General features: G+C 41.6%; 1 protein-coding gene across 1 annotated transcript in view; it reads left to right on the top strand.

Annotated features, from left to right (window-relative positions):
* NEO1 (neogenin 1) overlaps nt 1-20,832 on the top strand; it is a 527,807-nt gene that overhangs the window by 403,643 nt on the left and 103,332 nt on the right. Inside the window, exon 8 of the mRNA XM_065411681.1 lies at nt 17,612-17,831. Coding sequence (XP_065267753.1) covers nt 17,612-17,831 — 220 coding nt within the window. The remainder of the gene's footprint in view (nt 1-17,611; nt 17,832-20,832) is intronic.

The raw sequence follows: 20,832 nt of genomic DNA, 5'->3' as shown, positions 1-20,832 counted from the left end.
TGTGAAGCTTGAGAGCCACAAACCTGCTCCGATGTCACCCATGATGCCCCATATCATATTTGGAGTCCGTCTTGCCCTATTTACCACAATTGGGGCAAGATCACCATGAACAGTTAGTTACTGGAGACTGTCCACCACAGATACTCCATAGAATTCCTCTCATTTCCACCACATTGACACCCTTCTCCCGACTCCTCCCTGGGGACCCATCCCATCAACTCATTCTCCAACAAGAAGTGGATGCTCTGCTCCTCAAGGGTGTGATAGTGCCTGTCCCACCTCACTACAGGGGACAAGGCTTCTACGCACTGTACTTCCTCATCCCGAAAAAGGCCGCCCCATTCTAGATCTTCAGGTGCTGAACACTTATCAGAAAGTCCAAATTACATATGGTCACGCTGGCATCGATTGTCCTCTCCCTCCCCAAGGAACCTGGTTCATGGTTCTCGACATGAAGGACGCTTACTTCTATATGGTGTCAAGTATCGGGGGGGTAGCCATGTTAGTCTGTATCCACAAAAACAAGGAGTCCGGTGGCACCTTAAAGACTAACAGATTTATTTGGGCATAAGTTTTCGTGGGTAAAAAACCTCACTTCTTCAGATGCATGGAGTGAAAGCTACAGATGCAGGCATTATATAATGATACATGAAGAGAAGGGAGTACCTCACAAGTGGAGAACCAGTGTTTACAAGACCAATTTGATCAGGGTGGATGTAGTCCACTCCCAATAATAGATGAAGAGGTGTCAATTCCAGGAGAGGCAAAGCTGCTTTTGTAATGAGCTAGCCACTCCCAGTCCCTATTCAAGCCCAAATTAATGGTGTTAAATTTGCAAATGAATTTTAGTTCTGTTGGTTCTCTTTGAAGTCTGTTTCTGAAGTTTTTTTTTGTTCAAGAAAGTAACTATTAAGCTATGAAAAGCAATTATTCTTGAACAAAAAAACCTTCCCATGCCATAAGCTACCATCACAATGGACGCCTCCCTCGCGGGGTGGGGAGCCCACTTAGACCAACACACAGCTTAGCGCTTATGGACGCTGCAGGAAGCCACTTAAACGTGCCGGAACTGCGGGCAGTCCGGCAAGTGTGCCAGGCCTTCCTCCTGCTCATTCCTCCAGGTCCAATTGCTCTTTAACAACATTGTGGCAGTGGTATGCATCAACAAGCAGGGCGGTGCCAGGTCTCCCTCCCTCTGCTCCAAGTCGGTTTGGCTTTGGAACTGGTGCATCAAGAACGACGTGATGCTTCAAGCCATGTATATACCAGGCACCCAGAATTCCCAAGCCAACGCACTCAGCTGGACTCTACCTCAATCACCTTGGGTACCTCTTTGCAAATTGAGGAACCCCCGATGGGACCTCTTTGCCACTCATGAGAACCGAAAGCTGCCCCACTATTGTTCCAGGGGAGCAATAGGGGACGACTCTCAGGGTGATGCTCTCCTCCTGCCTGGACAGGCTATCCACTATGCCTTTTCCCCATTCCTCTCCTACCACGGGTGCTACGCAAGGTTTGCCGGGACGGAGCTATCGTCATACTTGTAGCCCCCATTCTGGCCCTGTCTATTCTGGTTTTCAGACCTCCTCAGATTCCCAGTCCGCTCACAACTTTGCTTTTGCACACTCTCCGATCTACTCTCACAAGATCGCTGGAAGATCCGTCATCCCAATCCAAGCGCTCTTCACCTCACAGCCTGGTATTTGGATTGGTATCGAACGTATCCCGTGCATGCACCAGAGCCTGCTACTGAGCTAAATGGAAATGCTTCACAACATGGGCTCGCTACCATCACCATTCACTAAACACAGTGTCTATTCCAGTCATCCTGTACTACCTCCTTGCCCTCAAAATGTCAGGCTTAGCACTCAGTTTTATATGAGTACACCTGGCAACACTCCATGCCTTTCTTCCTCCCATGGACAGTGCCTCGGTCTTTATGCACCCCGACACTATCACTTCATGAAGGGTTTACTCAACACTTTTCCACCAGTACTCAAGCCCACACTCCTGTGGGACCTTAATCTTGTTCTCTTTGCCCTCACAAACTGCTAGCAACATGTTCCCTCTCCCACCTCTCAGTGAAAGTGACATTCAATGAAAGTAGCCATCACCTCAGCCAGATGGGTCAGTGAACTAACGGCCATGATGGCGGACCCCCCTTAGACAATATTCCACAGGGACAAATTGTCCTTGTGTCTCCACTCCAAATTCCTCCCAAAAGTAGTGTGGGAATTCCACCTAAATCAGAGCATCCACTTGCCAGTTTTCCACCCCAAACAACACGTTTCCCCCGCTGACAGAGCCTTACACTCCCTCGACATCCACTGTGCACTGGCATTTTACCTACAGAGGACTCAACCCTTTCAAACATCGCCAAAACTATTTGTGGCCATTGCTGACCGATCCCTTTTGTCCCAAAGTATCTCCAAATGGATATCAGGGTGCATCCGCAAATGCTACAACCCATCCCAATACCCCCCCACACACACACTTGATAGAATCACTGCGCACTCTATGCGACTGCAAGCTGCCACATCGACCTCACTAGTGGACGTGTCCTGGCAAGACATCTGTCAGGCAACCTGGCACTCCATCCTCATGTTCATGATACACTACGCCATTGCACAAGCAGCAGCTACAGACACCACCAAAGGACAGGCCATACTGCAGACCACACTTCCATTGGCATTCTCGCACCCAGCTCCACGCTAATCATTGCTTGCTAGTCACCAAGTGTGGATACACATAGGGACCATCACTCAAGAAGAGGTGGTTACTTACCTGTAACTGAAGGTTCTTCGAAATGTGTGGTCCTTATCCACTCCCCACCCTCCATCCCCTCTCCTTCAGACTGGATTCCATGACAGTAAGAGGGAGATTGGAGAGATAGCAACCCGCACTATGTATTATACCCTCAGTTGGGAGCACAAGGGGACCACTGCGCACGTGTGGGTCAACGGACATTGCTAAGAAACACTTCCGGACTCAGGCACATGCACACCCAAGTGTGGAATACAGATAGGGACCACACATCTCGAAGAACCTCCAGTTACAAGTAAGTAACCTCCTCTTTTGTGATGTTCCTTAAGGCCAAGAACTGTAACACTATATAACGAGTGAGTGCCATTACTAGATTTCCAGGTTTGTAGCTACATGAGAATTCTACTAAAGGATTTTTTCCCTCTCTCTATTACTCACAAATAATAATTTGGCAGAGCAAGCCTTGATTTATACTTGATCCTAACCTCTTATTATATGTGTGGAAAGGAAAAATCAGCTTTTGCACCAGAAGGGAACTAATGTGTGAATTTTTTTAATTGGTTGCTTATATTTCAAAGTTGTTAAATTATACAGTAATGTCATAGTCAGACAGCAGAACGCCATTTGGAGAAAAAAGGGGGTTGTTTTACATTTTGGCTGTATATGCAATAGAATTCATACAGTTAAAATATTAAGTGTGGGAGAAGATTAATTTTCTACAGATGTTATCTTAATGTAATCTTAATTTTTGTGTAGTGGTGTCAAGAAGTTTTTGTAGCAGGCTCAAAGCATGGTTAAAAATAAGGCATAAAACTAGGAATTTCCATTTTTAATAATGTACATTGTTTGTCTAATCTCAGAATAGAAACTGAAGTGAAAATTGTCATTGCCTTAAAAATATCCATGTGTGATATTTTTTTAAGATGATGTTTGTGATCGGGGGGCGGGGCTGGTACACGCGTTTCCAAAATCTTTAAAAAGACAAATGAATTCTGCCTGCTTTTGCTGCTGACACACTAATACTAAAGGTACTGAGGGAAGAATAAAGAAAAAATGAAGCCATGCCTAGATCTGCTTTCCTAGTTGTGTCTGTCTAGGTCATGAAGAAGACAGGTTTTGCTATGTCTCAGTGGTAAATGTTTCACCGTTGGGTTAGAGAGAAGAGCCTATCTCATTCTTTTCTTCTTCAACATGTTTATTGCAATTGCTTTTTAAATTGGGCTCTTGTGTTAGTAGTCAACTAACAGAATAAAATAATTAATTCATGTGTAAGACGAGTGTTGCGTCTCATTGCTGCAAGCTCCAGCCATGATCTTAAGTGGTTGGGATGTAACTGCAAATTTCTATATGCTCTGACGTACACACAGATCTTTTAGAACTCTTTCGGCTAGTGACAGAAGTTTATTTTTTTAGTACTATTGATGTTTAATGGAAACATTGAAAGATATATTTACTGAAGGACCAATATTGTTTATAATGTTTCTGTATCTGTTTTTGTTCTTTATCACTAGGAACTCAAGATCTTTATTAAGAGTTCATCTGCTCCTTCTTTTTATCCTATATGTGATTTCCTGACATTTTAGATGGTTTCTATAAAGATAGCACTGTCAAATATAACACTGTAGTGAATAAATAAATGATAAATAAGCGGCAGGAGCATATGAACTTTGACATAGAAATCTATTTGAAATACAAATACAAAAATATCATAATTATATGAAACAATAGAATTGTATCAAAAAATATTTTTCAAACTTCAGGGTGTCAGAGCTATTCTTTAAGTGGCATAAAATACCCGCAATACTGAATTAGACAAAGCGTTCTAACCCTCAAAGGAGTGAAATTCTGGAATAGCCTTCCAAGGGGAGCAGTGAGGGCAAAAAACCTAACTGGCTTCAAGACTGAGCTTGATAAGTTATGGAGAAGATCATAGAATCGGAAGGGACCTCAGGAGATCATCTAGTCTAACTCCCTGCTCAAAGCAGGACCAAGCCCCAGACAGATTTTTGCCCCAGATCCCTAAATGGCCCCCTCAAGGATTGAACTCACAACCCTAGGTTTAGCAGGCCAATGCTCAAACCACTGAGCTATACAGATGGTATGATGGGACTATCTACAATGGCATGTGGCCAATCTGCGACTGTTAGCAGCAGATATCTCCAATGGCCGGTGATGGGACACTAATTGGAGAGGGCTCTGATTTACTACACTGAAGGTGTCTGGCTAGTGGGTCTTGACGGCATAGTCAGGGTCCAAGTGATTGCCATATTTGGAGTCAGGAAGGAATTTTCCTTCAAGTCAGATTCGCAGAGACCCTCGGATTTTTCTGCCTTTCTCTGCAGCATGGAGCAAGGGTCACTTGCTGATTTAAAGTAGTGGAAATGGTGGATTCTCTGTAAGTCTTTAAACCATGATTTGAGGACTTCAGTAACCCAGCCAGAGGTTAGGGGTCTATTACAGGAGTGGATGGATGATGATCTGTGGCCTGCAATGTGCAGGAGATCAGACTAGAGGATCATAATGGTCCCTTCTGACCTTGAAATGTATGAAGATAGAGACATGTCAATAATAATTTACTTATCAATATCCAGGGCCTTTTATATGAAAGGATTATCATAGAATCATAGAATATTAGGGTTGGAAGAGACCTCAGGAGGTCATCTAGTCCAACCCCCTGCTCATAGCAAGACCAACACCAACTAAATCATCCCAGCCAGGGCTTTGTCAAGCCAGGCCTTAAAAACCTCTAAGGAGGGAGATTCTACCACCTCCCTAGGTAACCCATTCCAGTGCTTCACAACCCTCCTAGTGAAATAGTGTTTCCTAATTTCCAACCTAGAACTCCCCCACTGCAACCTGAGACCATTGCTCCTTGTTCTGCCATCTGCCACCACTGAAAACAGCCAAGCTCCATCCTCTTTGGAACCCCCCTTCAGGTAGCTGAAGGCTGCTATCAAATCCTCCCTCACTCTTCTTTTCTGCAGACTAAATAAGCCCAGTTCCCTCAGCCTCGCCTCAGAGGTCATGTGCCCCAGCCCCCGATCATTTTCATTTCCCTCCGCTGGACTCGCTCCAATTTCTCCACATCCTTTCTGTAGTGGGAGGCCCAAAACTGGACACATTACTCCAGATGTGGCCTCACCAGTGCCGAATAGAGGGGAATAATCACTTTCCTTGATCTGCTGGCAATGCTCCTACTGATGCAGCCCAATATGCCATTAGCCTTCTTGGCAACAAGGGCACACTGTTGACTCATATCCAGCTTCTCATCCACTGTAATCCCCGGGTCCTTTTCTGCAGAACTGCTGCTTAGCCAGTCAGTCCCCAGCCTGTAGCGGTGCATGGGATTCTTCCTTCCTAAGTGCAGGACTCTGCATTTATCCTTGTTGAACCTCATCAGATTTCTTTTGGCCCAATCCTCCAATTTGTCTAGGTCACTCTGGACCCTATCTCTACCCTCCAGCGTATCTACCTCTCCCCCCAGATTAGTGTCATCTGTGAACTTGCTAAGGGTGCAATGATCATCCAGATCATTAATAAAGATGTTGAACAAAACCAGCCCCAGGCCCGACCCCTGGGGCACTCCGCTTGATACTGGCTGCCAACTGGACATCGAGCCATTGATCACTACCCGTTGAGCCCGACAATCTAGCCAGCTTTCTATCCACCTTATAGTCCATTCATCCAATCCATACTTCTTTAACTTGCTGGCAAGGATACCTGGGAGACAATATCAAAAGCTTTGCTAAAGTCAAGATATATCACATCCACCGCTTTCCCCATATCCACAGAGCCAGTTATCTCATCATAGAAGGCAATCAAGTTGGTCAGGCAGGACTTGCCCTTGGTGAATCCATGTTGACTGTTCCTGATCACCTTCCTCTCCTCCAAGTGCTTCAATATGATTTCCTTGAGGACCTGCTCCATGATTTTTCCAGGAACTGAGGTGAGGCTGACCGATCTGTAGTTCTCTTGGTTCTCCTTCCCTTTTTTAAAAATGGGTACTATATTTGCCTTTTTCCAATCGTCCGGGACCTCCCCCGATTGCCACGAGTTTTCAAAGATAATGGCCAACGGCTCTGCAATCACATCAGCCGATTCCCTCAGCACCCTCAGATGCATTAGATCTGTACCCATGGATTGCAGTGCACTTTGCAGACATACGGTATGCAGGAAATGTTTCAGCCATCTCTGCAGTGAAATATAACAGTATCTATCAGTACTACACAAAAGTTCAAGACATGGAAGCAAGAAGAATGCTGTATCCGGTTGAAACTGCAAGGAGGATTTTGGTAGTTTTGAATATAATTCCTCGAACAGAAATTTGTCCAGGGCTATCTGAACCTTGGCATTTTGCAGCTGTATAGAGTTCTGTGCTAGGGCTAGAATACCAGCCACAGTTCCAAAACAGATGCATGTATTTATTTCAATTTACACTGCAATTTAAAAAAAGTGTCCATCCCAGACTGTGGGAATCCTTGAAGGTCTCTTTAAAAAGTATTACACTTGAATAAACTAGCACCAGAGGTCAGTAACAAAGCATGATACCACTACAGATGTTCCTTGGATGTCTGCCATTTAATGGTATGCCCAAGTCTGCTTGTTTTGTGAGATTATTGTTGTGGTTTGTATTACATTAGTGCTTACAACCACCAACAGAAATTGGGGCCCGATTGTGCCAGGCACTGGACAAACAGTGAAATGAAAAGTGAAAGACCGCATCTGCCCAGAAGAGCTTACAGTCTAAGGGCACGTCTTCACTACCCGCCGGATCGGCGGGTAGCAATCGATCTATTGGGGATCGACTTATCGCGTCTAGTGAAGATGCGATAAAATCGATCCCTGATCGCTCTGCTGTCGACTCCGGAAATCCACCGCGGCAAGAGGCGGAAGCGGAGTCGACGGCGGAGCGGCAGCGGTCGACTCGCCGCCGTCCTCACAGCCAGGTAAGTCGACCTAAAATACGCAACTTCAGCTACGCTATTCACGTAGCTGAAGTTGCGTATCTTAGGTTGACCGCCCCCCCCACCCCCCCGTAGTGTAGACCTAGCCTAATAGACAAGAGACACAAAGTGTTAGATCAGAAGCAGACACAGAGAGGTAAAGTGACTTGCCCAAGATCACTCAGCAGGTAAGTAGCAGAAGCCTAATAAGATCACAGCCGGAAGTAGTGTTGCTGCAGTCTGACTCCTCAACTCTGTAACTTTCCTGTAAATGGCTCCACATACAGTAAAAGTAAATGTTTTTTCCCATGTGTACTGTATTTTTATTTGTAACTTCCCTGTAAAGAACTATTTACGTTTGAATATAGTGTATTGGATGTCAGAATCAAATTTTTGCTTTCTACTGTTATGAAAAATTGAAGTTAAACTACCACACATTGCTAAAGACTCCACTTTTCTTCAGAGATTTCAGTCCTGCATAAGAATACAATTTTAAGAATATTTACATTCCCAGGGCAGTCTATATAGGATGTATTTTGTGTTGCCTTCGTATATGATGGCATTGGCTTAGTTTTTATTATTATTATTATTATTTACATGTTCTTGGGGACAGGATATTAGAAAACTGATTTTCAAACGTGGCAGTATGTTGTTTACTTCATTTTTGAATATGCAGTTATGGTTGTGTTTTGCTTGAGCCGCAAAGCCCATTTCTGAGCATTAGGTTTTCAGGTCTCTGGGGGAAGAAGGTATGACTGTGTGTTTGGGTTTTTTCCTTCTTTTTAGTAGTCTGTGTCTGTTATGTTGAGAAACATATTCAGTGCCTTTTTCTTTTTACGTCCTTCTGTTGGATGCTGGTATCTTCTCTGAAATGCAGCATTTCTGATTAGGATTATAGGAGAGGCTGCCTTCCTCTCTGGACTCACTGCTGTGTGATGCGTCAGTAAGGTCTGTCACACCTTTTTTAATGACTGTTTTATATGACAGGAAAAAATCAAATTCCTTCCTTTAAAGCAAAACATTTCACAATGCCGTGACTTTGGGAGGAGTGTTCTTTATTATCCTGGATTTTATGACTTCCTTTAAAAGTTTACAATGAAATATTTTTAAAAATTTACTCATTGCCAAAACTGTACACATCTGAATGTATGTATGTTCACAGAATACACACAGTGTCCATATATTGTCTTCATTGTCTTAAGAGTTTATTATAGTGATTTGATTTATTCTTCTTTGAAACAGGACTAAGTCAGAGCGCATTAGTGGACTGTTGATGCACATCAGCAGGGGGCACATTGTTAGACCGTGGCAGGCTAGCACAGGCTAGATTCACACCATAGCTTGCTGCGTACTAAACGTCCATGTAGACAAGCCCTAAGAAAGGTGTAATTCAGGTGTGTTTGTACTGAATATCTGTTACAAAGTGAGGAAGTAATTCAGTCACTGTACCTGATCTGCTGAGACTGTCAGCAAAAGTGTCAATTTTATCGATATGGACACTTGTCCAGTAAGAACTGGACTTGTATCACCAACTAATATATTATTTAGTTATATGGTGGTAGTACCTAGTGCACTGTTAGGAATAACAAAAGATAAGCCCTGCACAGAAAAACTTAGTCCAAGCATAAGAAAAAGAGACTAGGTAGATACAGGAAACAGATGGGGGGGCTGCCCTTTAAAAGATAAGATGTGGTAAATACGTAATGGTGCAATTATTTCATGACAATAACACTGCCACCAGGTGATGCTGTATTGCTTAATTCTGCAAAGGCAAATGTCAAAGAATCTGATTAGCTGATGAATGTAGCTTGTGACTAATGCTCTTTAAAGTTTCACAGCCTCCTAACCAAGACCAAAGATAAATATTCTGTCACTAAATGTAGGAGGGGGAGAGGGTACTTTCTGTGATGTTCAAAGCTGGGCAAACAGTGCTTTTGATGGAATTGAGATATGTTTCAAATTCATATTCTGGCCTAGCATTAAGTAATTCTTTGACTGTCAATCTACACAGAAAAGACTGCTATTTTAACAAGTAAATAACCTTGCCAGCATAACTAAATTCAACGTTGGCAATTTGGTTCTTATGAGACATTTATTTTTTACTTTTACAATTAAAGAGGGTAAAGCATTCAAACATTTTGAGTAACTTAGTTCATGATTTTTGGTGAAATGGTAATTTGCTGTTTTTAAAAAAAAGTTTTTGTAAGCCAAGCCAGAGGTTTCATTGTTCTCAAGCAGCTATAACGTTGATCACTGTGTTTATAATCTTAAAATGGGTTTCCTTTACGTTTGCAGCATTATATACAGTCTTTTTATATCCAAGGCTCTGAGTGCTCACAAATGTTAAGTAATTCTCAACAATGTCTTTACTAGGTAGATTGTAGCTGTAGTATCCTCATTTTGCAGATCCGTAAAACTGAGGCATAGAGAGTTCAACTTGTCCACGGTTGTTCAGCCACTAAGTGGCAATGCTGTCAGCAGAATGCAAGATTCCTGACTAGTTAGGTGTACTGGTCACTAGACAAACATTTTTACTATTGTGACAAAGTTCCTCCTCCATCTTGGTGGGTCCTGCGCTTATTGGCGGATTTTCTTGCCTCAGAGATTCACCGTGTGGGTTGGGGAACAGCCCAGAGACCTTCCCCTCTGGAAGAACCCACAGTCCAGGTCAATTGGGAGCTTTGGGGGGAACCCGGGCCCGCCCTCTACTCCGGGTTCCAGCCCAAGGCCGTGTGGACTGCAGCTGTCTATGGTGCCTCCTGTAACAGCTGCATGACAGCTACAACTCCCTGGGCTACTTCCCCATGGCCTCCTCCAAACACCTTCCTTATTCTCACCACAGGACCTTCCTCCTGGTGTCTGATAACGCTTGTGCTCCAGCAGCACACCCTCTTACTCTCAGCTCCTTGCGCCTCTTGCTCCCAGCTCCTCACACTCCCACCACAAACTGAAGTGAGCTCCTTTTAAAACCCAGGTGCCCTGATTAGCCTGCCTTAATTGATTCTAGCAGCTTCTTCTTAATTGGCTCCAGGTGTTCTAATTAGCCTGCCTGCCTTAACTGGTTCTAGCAGGTTCCTGATTACTCTAGTACAGCCCCTGCTCTGGTCACTCAGGGAACAGAAAACTACTCATCCAGTGACCAGTATATTTGCCCTCTACCAGACTCCTGTACCCCACTGGTCTGGGTCTGTCACACTATATACATCTCTCTCTTTATTATGTCTGATGCATAATAAAACCTGCTGTTTTACATAAACCACTACTTTGGTGTAGTTTAAAATGGCCGTGGTCGTCATTCTTATGATAACCATTTTATTTTTTTAATTTTCATTTGGTATAGTCAGTGTTAGGCTGTTGGCATTGGAATGCTATTGCCTAAAGCAAGAGGAAAGCCTGTGACTATGCCATTGTGTGCAATTGGAGAGAAAGAGAGAGGAAAAGGGAAATCTAAACTGGAGGGGCTAGACAGCATGGAAAATATTCATAATAATTAGCTAACCAGTAAAACATTTCATTTTAGTAGCCCTTTGGGAGTGATGTTTTTGATAAAGAGAAGTTTTTTTAAATGATCACATTAGCATCCTGAAGTGCTTATCATAGAATAACATCACTTAAATATATTTGAATTAGTTCGGTCTCCCCCAGCAAATTATTTTAATAATGATGAGATTCTCTTTGCTGTGTCATTGAAGAATTGTACCATCTTAATCCATCAAAATGTAGTAGTCATCCTCACTTCTTTACTGGATGGAAAACCACCATGGGAATGTTTTATACTGTGCTTTCACCACTGGAGACCTGGGTTCAGATCTGTATTAAGTTAAAATAAAAATGATTTTGGTTTCAGTCTAGACCCCTGTGGATATTTGTGCACAGTACAAAGCATTTTGATACAATTGTCACAATAGGTAGTCACTATTCAAGAAAAGCCCTTGGACTAGAATATTTGCCAAGGAATGTTATGACAGAACAGACTTGAGCAATTAAGCAAGCCAGATCGTGCTCCAGTGTTCATTCTGCACGTTGCCACAGCTGGACTAACTGGGAACTTTATGGTGTTCAGATCTGTCAGGTGCGTGATAAGGAATCTTCTCTTTAGCTGAGTCAGTAGGATTTGTGTTAAGCTTGTCTTAGCTGGAATTCACTCTTTGCATATCGTAAACATGGGATATTTCAGGCCATGGCCTAGGCAAATTGGCAGAGCTATGTGTGGGAAATCTACAGCACATACATTATAATGTCTGGCAGAACATTTATATCTCTTGGGATGATAAAGTTATTTTTCTATTTTTTTTAATTGTAGGTTAGTCATTTCCCACATTATAACATTTGATATCAATCCCCTGCGTCATAGCTGGATACTTACTGAATGCCCAGTGCCTGCAATGACCATTCGTCTTGGTAGTTAAAGGTCATCTGCATCAGTTTAGGTCTCATAATACAAGCATCTTGTTGTGTTTTGTTGCTGAGTTTACTATAAAATGCATTAGAAAACTTCATTCTTGGAGCAGAAAGAGCAATATTTTGGAAGTTTTGTTTCCTACTATTTAAAAATGTTTATCCAGTCTTTATGGTTCAGACAGATAAATCGGCCTCTTTTCAGTGTCCATCGGTCAAGCAGTTAAGTCCCATGTTTCAGCATTTCCCTAAATATACTTTTAGCAACCATATCATTATTTAATTATAACCTTCTGAGCACAGTGGAGCTGCTATTTAAACTATAAGGGGGACTGATTCATTTAAGATCAGCTGCGGTTCTGCTGAACCATTTCTTTCAAATGATCAAGGAAACATACTGTCTGTGGATTTTGCAGCATCGTTGGGCATTAGACTGAGTGTGGAAAATGTTTGGGTTTTTTTTCCTTGAGAGCCCATTCAAAAATATGTATTAAAAGAATCTCAATATCAGCAATAGTTGAGAAGATTGTTCTGTTGTTTATCTTTCTGGCATTGTGGAACATGATTCTTTATCCATGTTCTTAACAAATCACTTGCATCTTTGACATGCTGCTAAAAAAAATTGAGATTAATACAAACTACCCAGAAATAGCAATTTAAGGAATGTTCCAGAGGAATGAAAAAATGATGAAATGTATGTAAAGACTTGTTTCACAAATACCTTGTTAAACTGTGCTTAAACGTTTGAGATAATAAAGTGGTTCCTTTATTGTCATTAAACTAATTTTAGTGTAATTATCCATTGACATAGCTGTGCACTACTGAGCATTGTGCTCACAAATCTGTTTGTAATGGCATTCAAGGCATTTCGAAAAAGAGTGGGGGGCTGAAGGGAAGAAGGAAATAACCTAGTCTTCTAAATGGATACCATAGCTATCAACAATACCAATTTGTTACCAACTTGATATTTAATTGCTGCTTCCCATGGGTGAGTTTGCTTGCCTATTCCTTGCTTACCTTACATGTACAATTTACACGTCCTTCATGCATTTATTTGGATCATGGTTTATTTTTCATACCCCGCTGGTTTTTGTTGTGTTGGCGTGATCTACCTACAATGCAGTCAGGAGAAGTATTTCCAGTCTCTGGTCTTACACAAGGACACAACTGAGTTTTTGTTAATCTGGGAAACTTTGGCAGCTCTCCCAGATGCTTCGGCTTGCTGCCTACAGGTTCCTCAAATACAGTATACAGATTACTTCAAGCAAATGATGGGAGTGTTTCATTATATGTAGAGATTAATATATTAATAAGTGGACCGTGTTTTAAATTAAGCATGAATTTTAAAAAATTCATTAGAGCTATTTTTTATGGGCAGATTTCATCAGGTACTTTGGGTTCAGTTCAGTTATTTAAAAACCTTTATATAACTCTTTTAATTAACATGGTGATTTGCAAAGATAGATAAGACATGTTCCCTGCCCCAAAGAGCTTATAATTTAAATAAATCACCTGACACTATTACCAAGACATCATACATGAACCAAAACATTAATCTAATGTAATCTGAAGATGCATATTTTGAAATTAGAATGTCAAGAAGTGTTGGATTTTAGGAGGGAGAACTGCTATTGTGGAAAAAGATTTGCTACTTAGTTTAATTTTTTTTCTTTTTAAATTCATAACAGATATTTGTTTCCCTCATTCTTCCTGGAATTAGGCTGAGCAACTAAGAGTGTGGCTATGATTAACTTTCTTTGAGTGTTAAGCCAATGAAATTGATGCTATGTGGAATTATGTGGGTAAAATTTTCAAAAGTGCCTAACTGAGTTAGGGGCCTAAGTCCCCCTGGAATGGAATTTAGGTTCCAAACACAGTTAAGTGCTTATGAAAATGCTACCCTGTAGCAGTGGAGCAGTCATCTTTCAGGGATGGACCAGAAGTTACCACTTCAGAAGACGAATGGCTGCCTGACATGGCTTCTATGCAGTACAGTGCAACTTGATATTTGTATAGCACTCTTCACACAAACTGAATCCCAAAGTACTTAATGGAATTAAATAATGAAGTAACAGATAAGAATAGAAGGAAAGGAAATAAAATCTGCAGGGGAAAAATAGGTTTTCAACTGGAATTAAAAACGAGAGTCTTCAGCTATGCTGGGAGATTATTCATGATTACAGGAGCTATATAGAAGGCTACCACATTTTTATCCACAATAGCAAGATTGTGTTGAGGGAACATAAAGGGTGTCAGTGATTAGGGACACAGTCCAGTGAGATAGGTGCTTAAATATGAGCTTCAGAGGAGCTCCACTGACTTAAATGGGACTATGAATATGCTTAAGGTTAAGCATGCACTTAAGCACTTTGATGAATGCTATTCTCCTGCTTTGCCCCCTTTATCCTTTGGTACCTCCCATACACCTAGGAGTACTAGGCAAAGCAGCGTAAGACCACATACACCCACATCTCTCCTGGGTTGCTGCAGCTCTTATTTGGCCCAAGAACAAGGACCAGATGTCTGTAAGAAATCCATAAAGATATAAGGGGGAAAAAACTTGGATTGGATTCTGAAATGGATGAGAACCTAGTGGAGTTGTTTGAAGATGGGAATGCTGACTGCACTACATACTTTGTCTGAGAAGAGTCAATGGCATTCTGTACATGCTGGTATTTGGAGGGATTATTAGTCTGTTGTATTTCAGTTTCTACTGCTCTACAGCAAAAACTCACCTATCCCAGGTTCTGGGGGCCTTAGACAATCTCTGAAAATTACTCTTCTTAAAGTAAATAGACTCTGATCACAGTATCCCAGCAATAATATCCGTGTCACTGGAATTTAGTGGTCATGATGGCTTCACCTACACTTTTCCCAAACATTGCCAATGTAAACAAGGTCAGAGAGGAGCTTTTAAAAAGGGGGAGGGGGGCGGATTTCAGAAGATGTGGACTATGTGGCAGTTATAGTGGTGATATAGTGGTAGTTATGGTGGTAGATTGGCATATGTGATATGTGGGGCGGAGTTAAGGCCCAGTCAGTGGAGGGAATGCAAGGTCTCAATCAAAGGAGAAGATAGAAGAGAGATGGAGACTTATTTGCTGTGGTCCTTTAACCAATAAAAGCACAGGTCTTTGAAGCATCGTGTGCGTGATTGTTTCATATTAAGTAGTTCTCATATTCTGTAGGTCTGATAAAAGCAAATATTCTATGCTATCAGCCAATGAATATCACTTCTAGCACTATAAAAACATGACGAGTTGTTCTTGGTTTTGTTTTGTTTTTTTAAGGACTGAACCTGCAATATGAAAGTGATACGAAGCATAAACTAAACTATAAGCATGGTTGTAAGTGTATTGTGTATATTGCTTTAGCCATTGGTGTCAGTTGTTTGAGAAATGGAAACTATGAGATCAGAGAATTCTGCTTGGTCAAGACTGAGAGGATATTTTGTTGACAGTTTTCATATTTGGAATTTAAAATGAAGGTTCTTTTAGTAACACTGTCAATAGCCCTGTCTTTCAGTGTCTGCGCTGATTTGCTGTCTTGTTTGTCGTTCATGCAACTGTAACATTATTTTATTCTGTGGATGTGTCTGTGTCCTTGCCACTCATGACAGAGGTGCTTATCATCCACCAATACTGCAGTTGTCCCTCTATGCCTCTAGTGCACAACAATCAGTCACTTCCTCCTTCTTCCTATTGATATCATAGCTGCATAAAAAAAATTTAATAGCATATGTGTACCATCGGCAAAAGAGTGAGGCAAACTCCGAATTTTAATAATTCACACCAGAGCCTCTACTAAAGTGTCTAAAGTTTAATGTAAAGCCTGAAATGTGATGCAAGCTACATAGCATGCATCAAAGATGTTTTTAGCTTATTGTAAATACCAATTTAATCCTGATTTCCTAGAAGGTCAAAAACAGTTCCATTATCTAAGCAATCACAATGATTGTCAGACTGTTCAACTAGTGCTCATTCAGATTTTACATCAGTAATATTTAGGACATGATGATTAGGCTTACACATGGTTAATGTAAAACAAAGTACAAAATAATTTTCAGAAAAACTATAAAGGAACAATAATACCTTGCTATTATTTTAGTATTATGACACAGCTTAGAAAGTGGACAGTTAATGATTTGGACTTTTTGACTCTAGACACCTGAGTTTAAAGTCCACATCCTAAAATGTCAAGTTGCTGCTCCAGATCATGGAGGCACTATGACTTCTCAACAAAATGTTTGTAAGAGTGTTAAAAACATGTATTGTTCCCTAACCACATTTTTGGAAATGGCTGAACCGTTTTAGATGACATTTCCAAAAACAAGTCAACCTGAATGGTTTAAGTTTTTAATAAAGTTGTAAGCAACTGAAAAAAAAATCTTGTAATGGAAAATGTCAGGTGACATTAGCAATCAGAGTTGTTGCATGCACAGTCTATAGTACTGCATGTAACTGGGCTTCTCCTACACGGAATATTAGCACTAGATTTAGTGGAGGCTTGCATGGATTGCCTTAATGGGATTTAGCATAAAACTATTTATATACAGTAGCTGCTGCTATTAACATGCATCAGATTACAGTTTACCACTTTTTAATATATTAATCCAAGGGATTTGTCTCAGCATTACTATAGAGGCGTCATATATGATGACATACAAGACATTCGACAACAAAGTTTACATAGCATTCTTCATCTCATGAAGCAATATTAGGTGTGGTTCTGTTAATACCCTTTAAAATTGTCATTAAAAAAATCAATAAACAATGAGAAGTAACTAGTTGTTGGAGAGAAATACCTGATTTGGGTGGAAGATAGGAGCACCTGTCTAAATTTCATAGGAAGAATATCACTGCATCAGATGTATTGACTGTATTACACCCCAAACTCCTTCAGATGCCAGTTACATGGTACTATGCAGCAGGTAGGTGACACTATAGTTTGATACGTGACTGGAACTCTGCTAACCTACTTCATAATTTGCCCATCAGAACTGGATAACCTTGCAGTGCCTCTTCAATGAGATTTGTATAATCCAAAGAATACCTTTTATAACTGAGTCTAGTACAAATTAATACCACATTTTAACAAAGTAAAATAGAAAATCAGGTTTGACTGTACTATTGAATAGCAAATGAAAGTTGATTTTTTTTTTATTTCTTACAAAAAATGAAAAATATTGTTGGGCACTGATGTGTCCTCTTATGAGGTGATATTTTTCCTCAATTCTCACCCTTCCCCTTCCCTTGCCACTTCCATTACAATGGAGATTTGGTCTGCTTGCTCTACAGTGATGTGTCCTTTAATATTTCCCATTAGTTTTCAGTAGTTACCTTTTGCCTGCATGTCAGCCTTCAGTTTAATGGCCTTTTGTGTGTGTGTTCATTTTGTTTTGTTTCCCATCGTGGTTTTGTTTATTTCTTTTGTTTTTTTTCTGTTTTCTTTTTTTAAACCGTCGTGATGTTTGCCCTTCATATTCCCCAATGTTTGCACATGACAAGATGTTGCCATCCCAACATTACCTCCCACTTCACTGACCAGTGCCACTACTGACCATCTAGCACCAGCTACAACTGGACCATTGCCTTCGGCTCCTCGGGATGTCGTGGCCTCCCTCGTCTCTACTCGCTTCATCAAACTCACATGGCGGACACCAGCATCAGATCCTCATGGAGACAACCTCACCTATATGGTATTCTACACCAAGGAAGATATAAACAGGTAAAGAGCTCTGCTTGTGAATTGGATTGAATTCAGTTTTCTGCATCCTTTCACATCTCAAATACTGTCCCCTCACACTAGTTTCTAAGGGCAAACAATATATGTATAGTGGCTCCATATATTGTCCAAAAGCTGAAGGGCTAGAGGGGTTGCCAAAGTTTTACTGGGAACAATTAGAATTAGCAGTCTTTGATATTTGTTCCAGGGCTAAATGTTCAAGGGACAAATGAAATATACTTGAAAAACAAACATTGGTAGTTTTCAAACTGAAGCGTGTTAGTGAAGTGGGCATCAGCCTGGTTATGAATCATTGCAAAGGGTCAGTTGCATACTTTGAGCAGACTGCTTAATAGCTAAAAGTGCTTGTGGACTTTATCGCCCCCTATGGGATGCTGATAGTGTGGTAATCTCTTGCACCTGTTAGCCCTTAAACAGTCAATAGATACCACACCACAATATCTGAAATGCAGAAATTATTTCATGTTCTAAAACCAGGGACATACTGTCAGATTCCAGATACTACAGTGTGGTAACTGTTGGTGACTGTTGACTTCTTTACGTACAACAATTGCCATTAAAATCATTGTAGTGCGGATTATTCATGAATCTTGTGTTGGCACAATGCTTCACCAGTTGAATTCAATACATCCAGCTTTCTTAGTGAAAGGATCTGCCGCTCAGAATGGCAGTCTAGCATCACCATGAGGTAGAAGCTCCCCTAACTGGTAAACAGGAGTTAATACTCAGTTTAAGTAGTGCAAGTCTTCACGGGATGTCAGGGAGCTGGTGTCTCTACCATCTGGGAACTCAGGGGGCAAATTTCTGGGAATGCCTGCCTGCCTCCCCCAATTCAGTTGTGTAAATATTCATCAGGAACCAGGAAGACACTTCCTGCTGAAGTGCTTCTCTCCTGAGAAAAGGGGCAGAAGCATCTCTTAACCTTTAGAGAATTACCTAGGAAACTCTGGGGCATTACCATGTAGGTAGAGGTTGATTAGCTGCTAATACCCCCTATGGTTCACTTAGTTTGGCCCACACAAATTCTGCTGTGGCCCTAATTCAGCAAGATTTTTTAGCATTTGTTTAACTTTAGGCATGTGAGTCATGACACTGACTTCAATAGGATTTCTTGTGTTTAAAGTTAGGCACTTGCTTAAGAATCCTGCTGGATCAGTGCCTAAGGGTACGTCCACACAGCAATACAAAACCTGCAGCTGGCCCATGTCAGCTGACTCGGGCAGTGGGGTTATAACATTGCAGTGTAGATGTTTGTGCTTGTGCTGGAGCCTGGGCTTTGAGGCCCCGCAAATGGGGAGGGTCTCAGATCCCAGGCTCCAGCCCAAGCCTGTATCTACATTGCAATGTTATAGCCCCACAAGTTGGGTCCCATGAGCTTGAGTCAGCTGACAGGCCAGCTGTGGGTGTTTTATTGCAGTGTAAACATACCTCATGTGAGGTGGACACAGCCCCAGTCAGCATTCCTGCAGACTCTGCTGCTAATCTCTTTGTATAAGTGTATTTTTCTGCCAAATAAAGATAATAATGTTTACCTACTTTAGAAGGGTGTTATGTAATTTAACATTTGTAAAGTGTTGAGATCCTGAGATGAAAGCTGGACCAGGAGATCTGCGTACCTATGGCTAGAAAATTTTGTGTAGCTTAAATAAGAAGCTAAAAGAAAATGTAATGAACTAGATTAAAAGTAAGATATGACAATCATCTTCTCTAAATGCTATGCCTTCTCATTAAAAACAAGAGTGCTTGCTATCTGCCTTATCATATTCAAATTAGGCATGACCTGACAAGTTGCCAGTGTTTATCCAGGTTAGGCTGAATTTTGATTCTATTGAACTTAATTAAGCAAACAATTCATGGAGTCATAGAATCATAGATTATTAGGGTTGGAAGAGACCTCAGGAGGTCATCTAGTCCAATCCACTGCTCAACGCAGGACCAACACCAATTAAATCATCCCAGCCAAGGCTTTGTCAAGCCGGGCCTTAAAAACCTCTAAGGAGGGAGATTCCACCACCTCCTTAGGTAACCCATTCCAGTGCTTCACCACTGTCCTAGTGAAATAGTGTTTCCTAATATCCAACCTAGACCTCCCTCACTGCAACTTGAGACGATTGCTTCTTGTTCTGTCATCTGCCATCACTGAGAACAGCCTAGCTCCATCCTCTTTGGAACCCTGCCTCACTCTTCTCTTCTACAGACTAAATATGCCCAGTTCCCTCAGCCTCCCCTCCTAAGTCATGTGCCCCAACCCCTTAACATTTTCATTGCCTTCCGCTGGACTCTCTCCAATTTGTCCACATCCCTTCTGTAGTGGGGGGACCAAAACTGGACGCAACACTCCAGGTGCGGGCTCACCAGTGTTGAATAGAGGGGAATAACCACTTCCCTCGATCTGCTGGCAATGCTCCTACTAATACAGCCCAATATGCCGTTGGCCTGCTTGGCAATGAGGGCACACTGCTGACTCATATCCAGCTTCTCATCCACTGTAATCCCTAGGTCCTTTTCTGCAGAATTGCTGCTTAGCCAGTCGGTCCCCAGCCTGTAGTGGTGCATGGGATTCTTCCTTCCTAAGTGCAGGACTCTGCACTTATCCTTGTTGAACCTCATCAGATTTCTTTTGGCCCAATCCTCCAATTTGTCTAGGTCACTCTTGACCCTATCGCTACCCTCCAATATATCTACCTCTCTCCCCAGCTTAGTATCATCTGTGAACTTGCTGAGAGTTCAATTAATCCCATCATCCAGATCATAAATAAAGATGTTGAACAAAACCGGCCCCAGGACTGACCCTTGGGGCACTCCGCTTGATACTGGCTGCCAACTAGACATCGAGCCGTTGATCACTACCTGTTGAGTCTGACAATCTAGCCAGCTTTCTATCCACCTTATAGTCCATTCATCCAATCCATACTTTTTTAACCTGCTGGCAAGAATACTGTGGAAGACCATATCAAAAGCTTTGCTAAAGTCAAGATATATC

Source organism: Emys orbicularis, chromosome 10, assembly GCF_028017835.1.
Source record: "Emys orbicularis isolate rEmyOrb1 chromosome 10, rEmyOrb1.hap1, whole genome shotgun sequence".
Classification (NCBI taxonomy): Eukaryota; Metazoa; Chordata; order Testudines; family Emydidae; genus Emys; species Emys orbicularis.
Note: the sequence above shows the minus strand (reverse complement) of the source record. Positions and strands in the feature narration are given on the sequence as shown.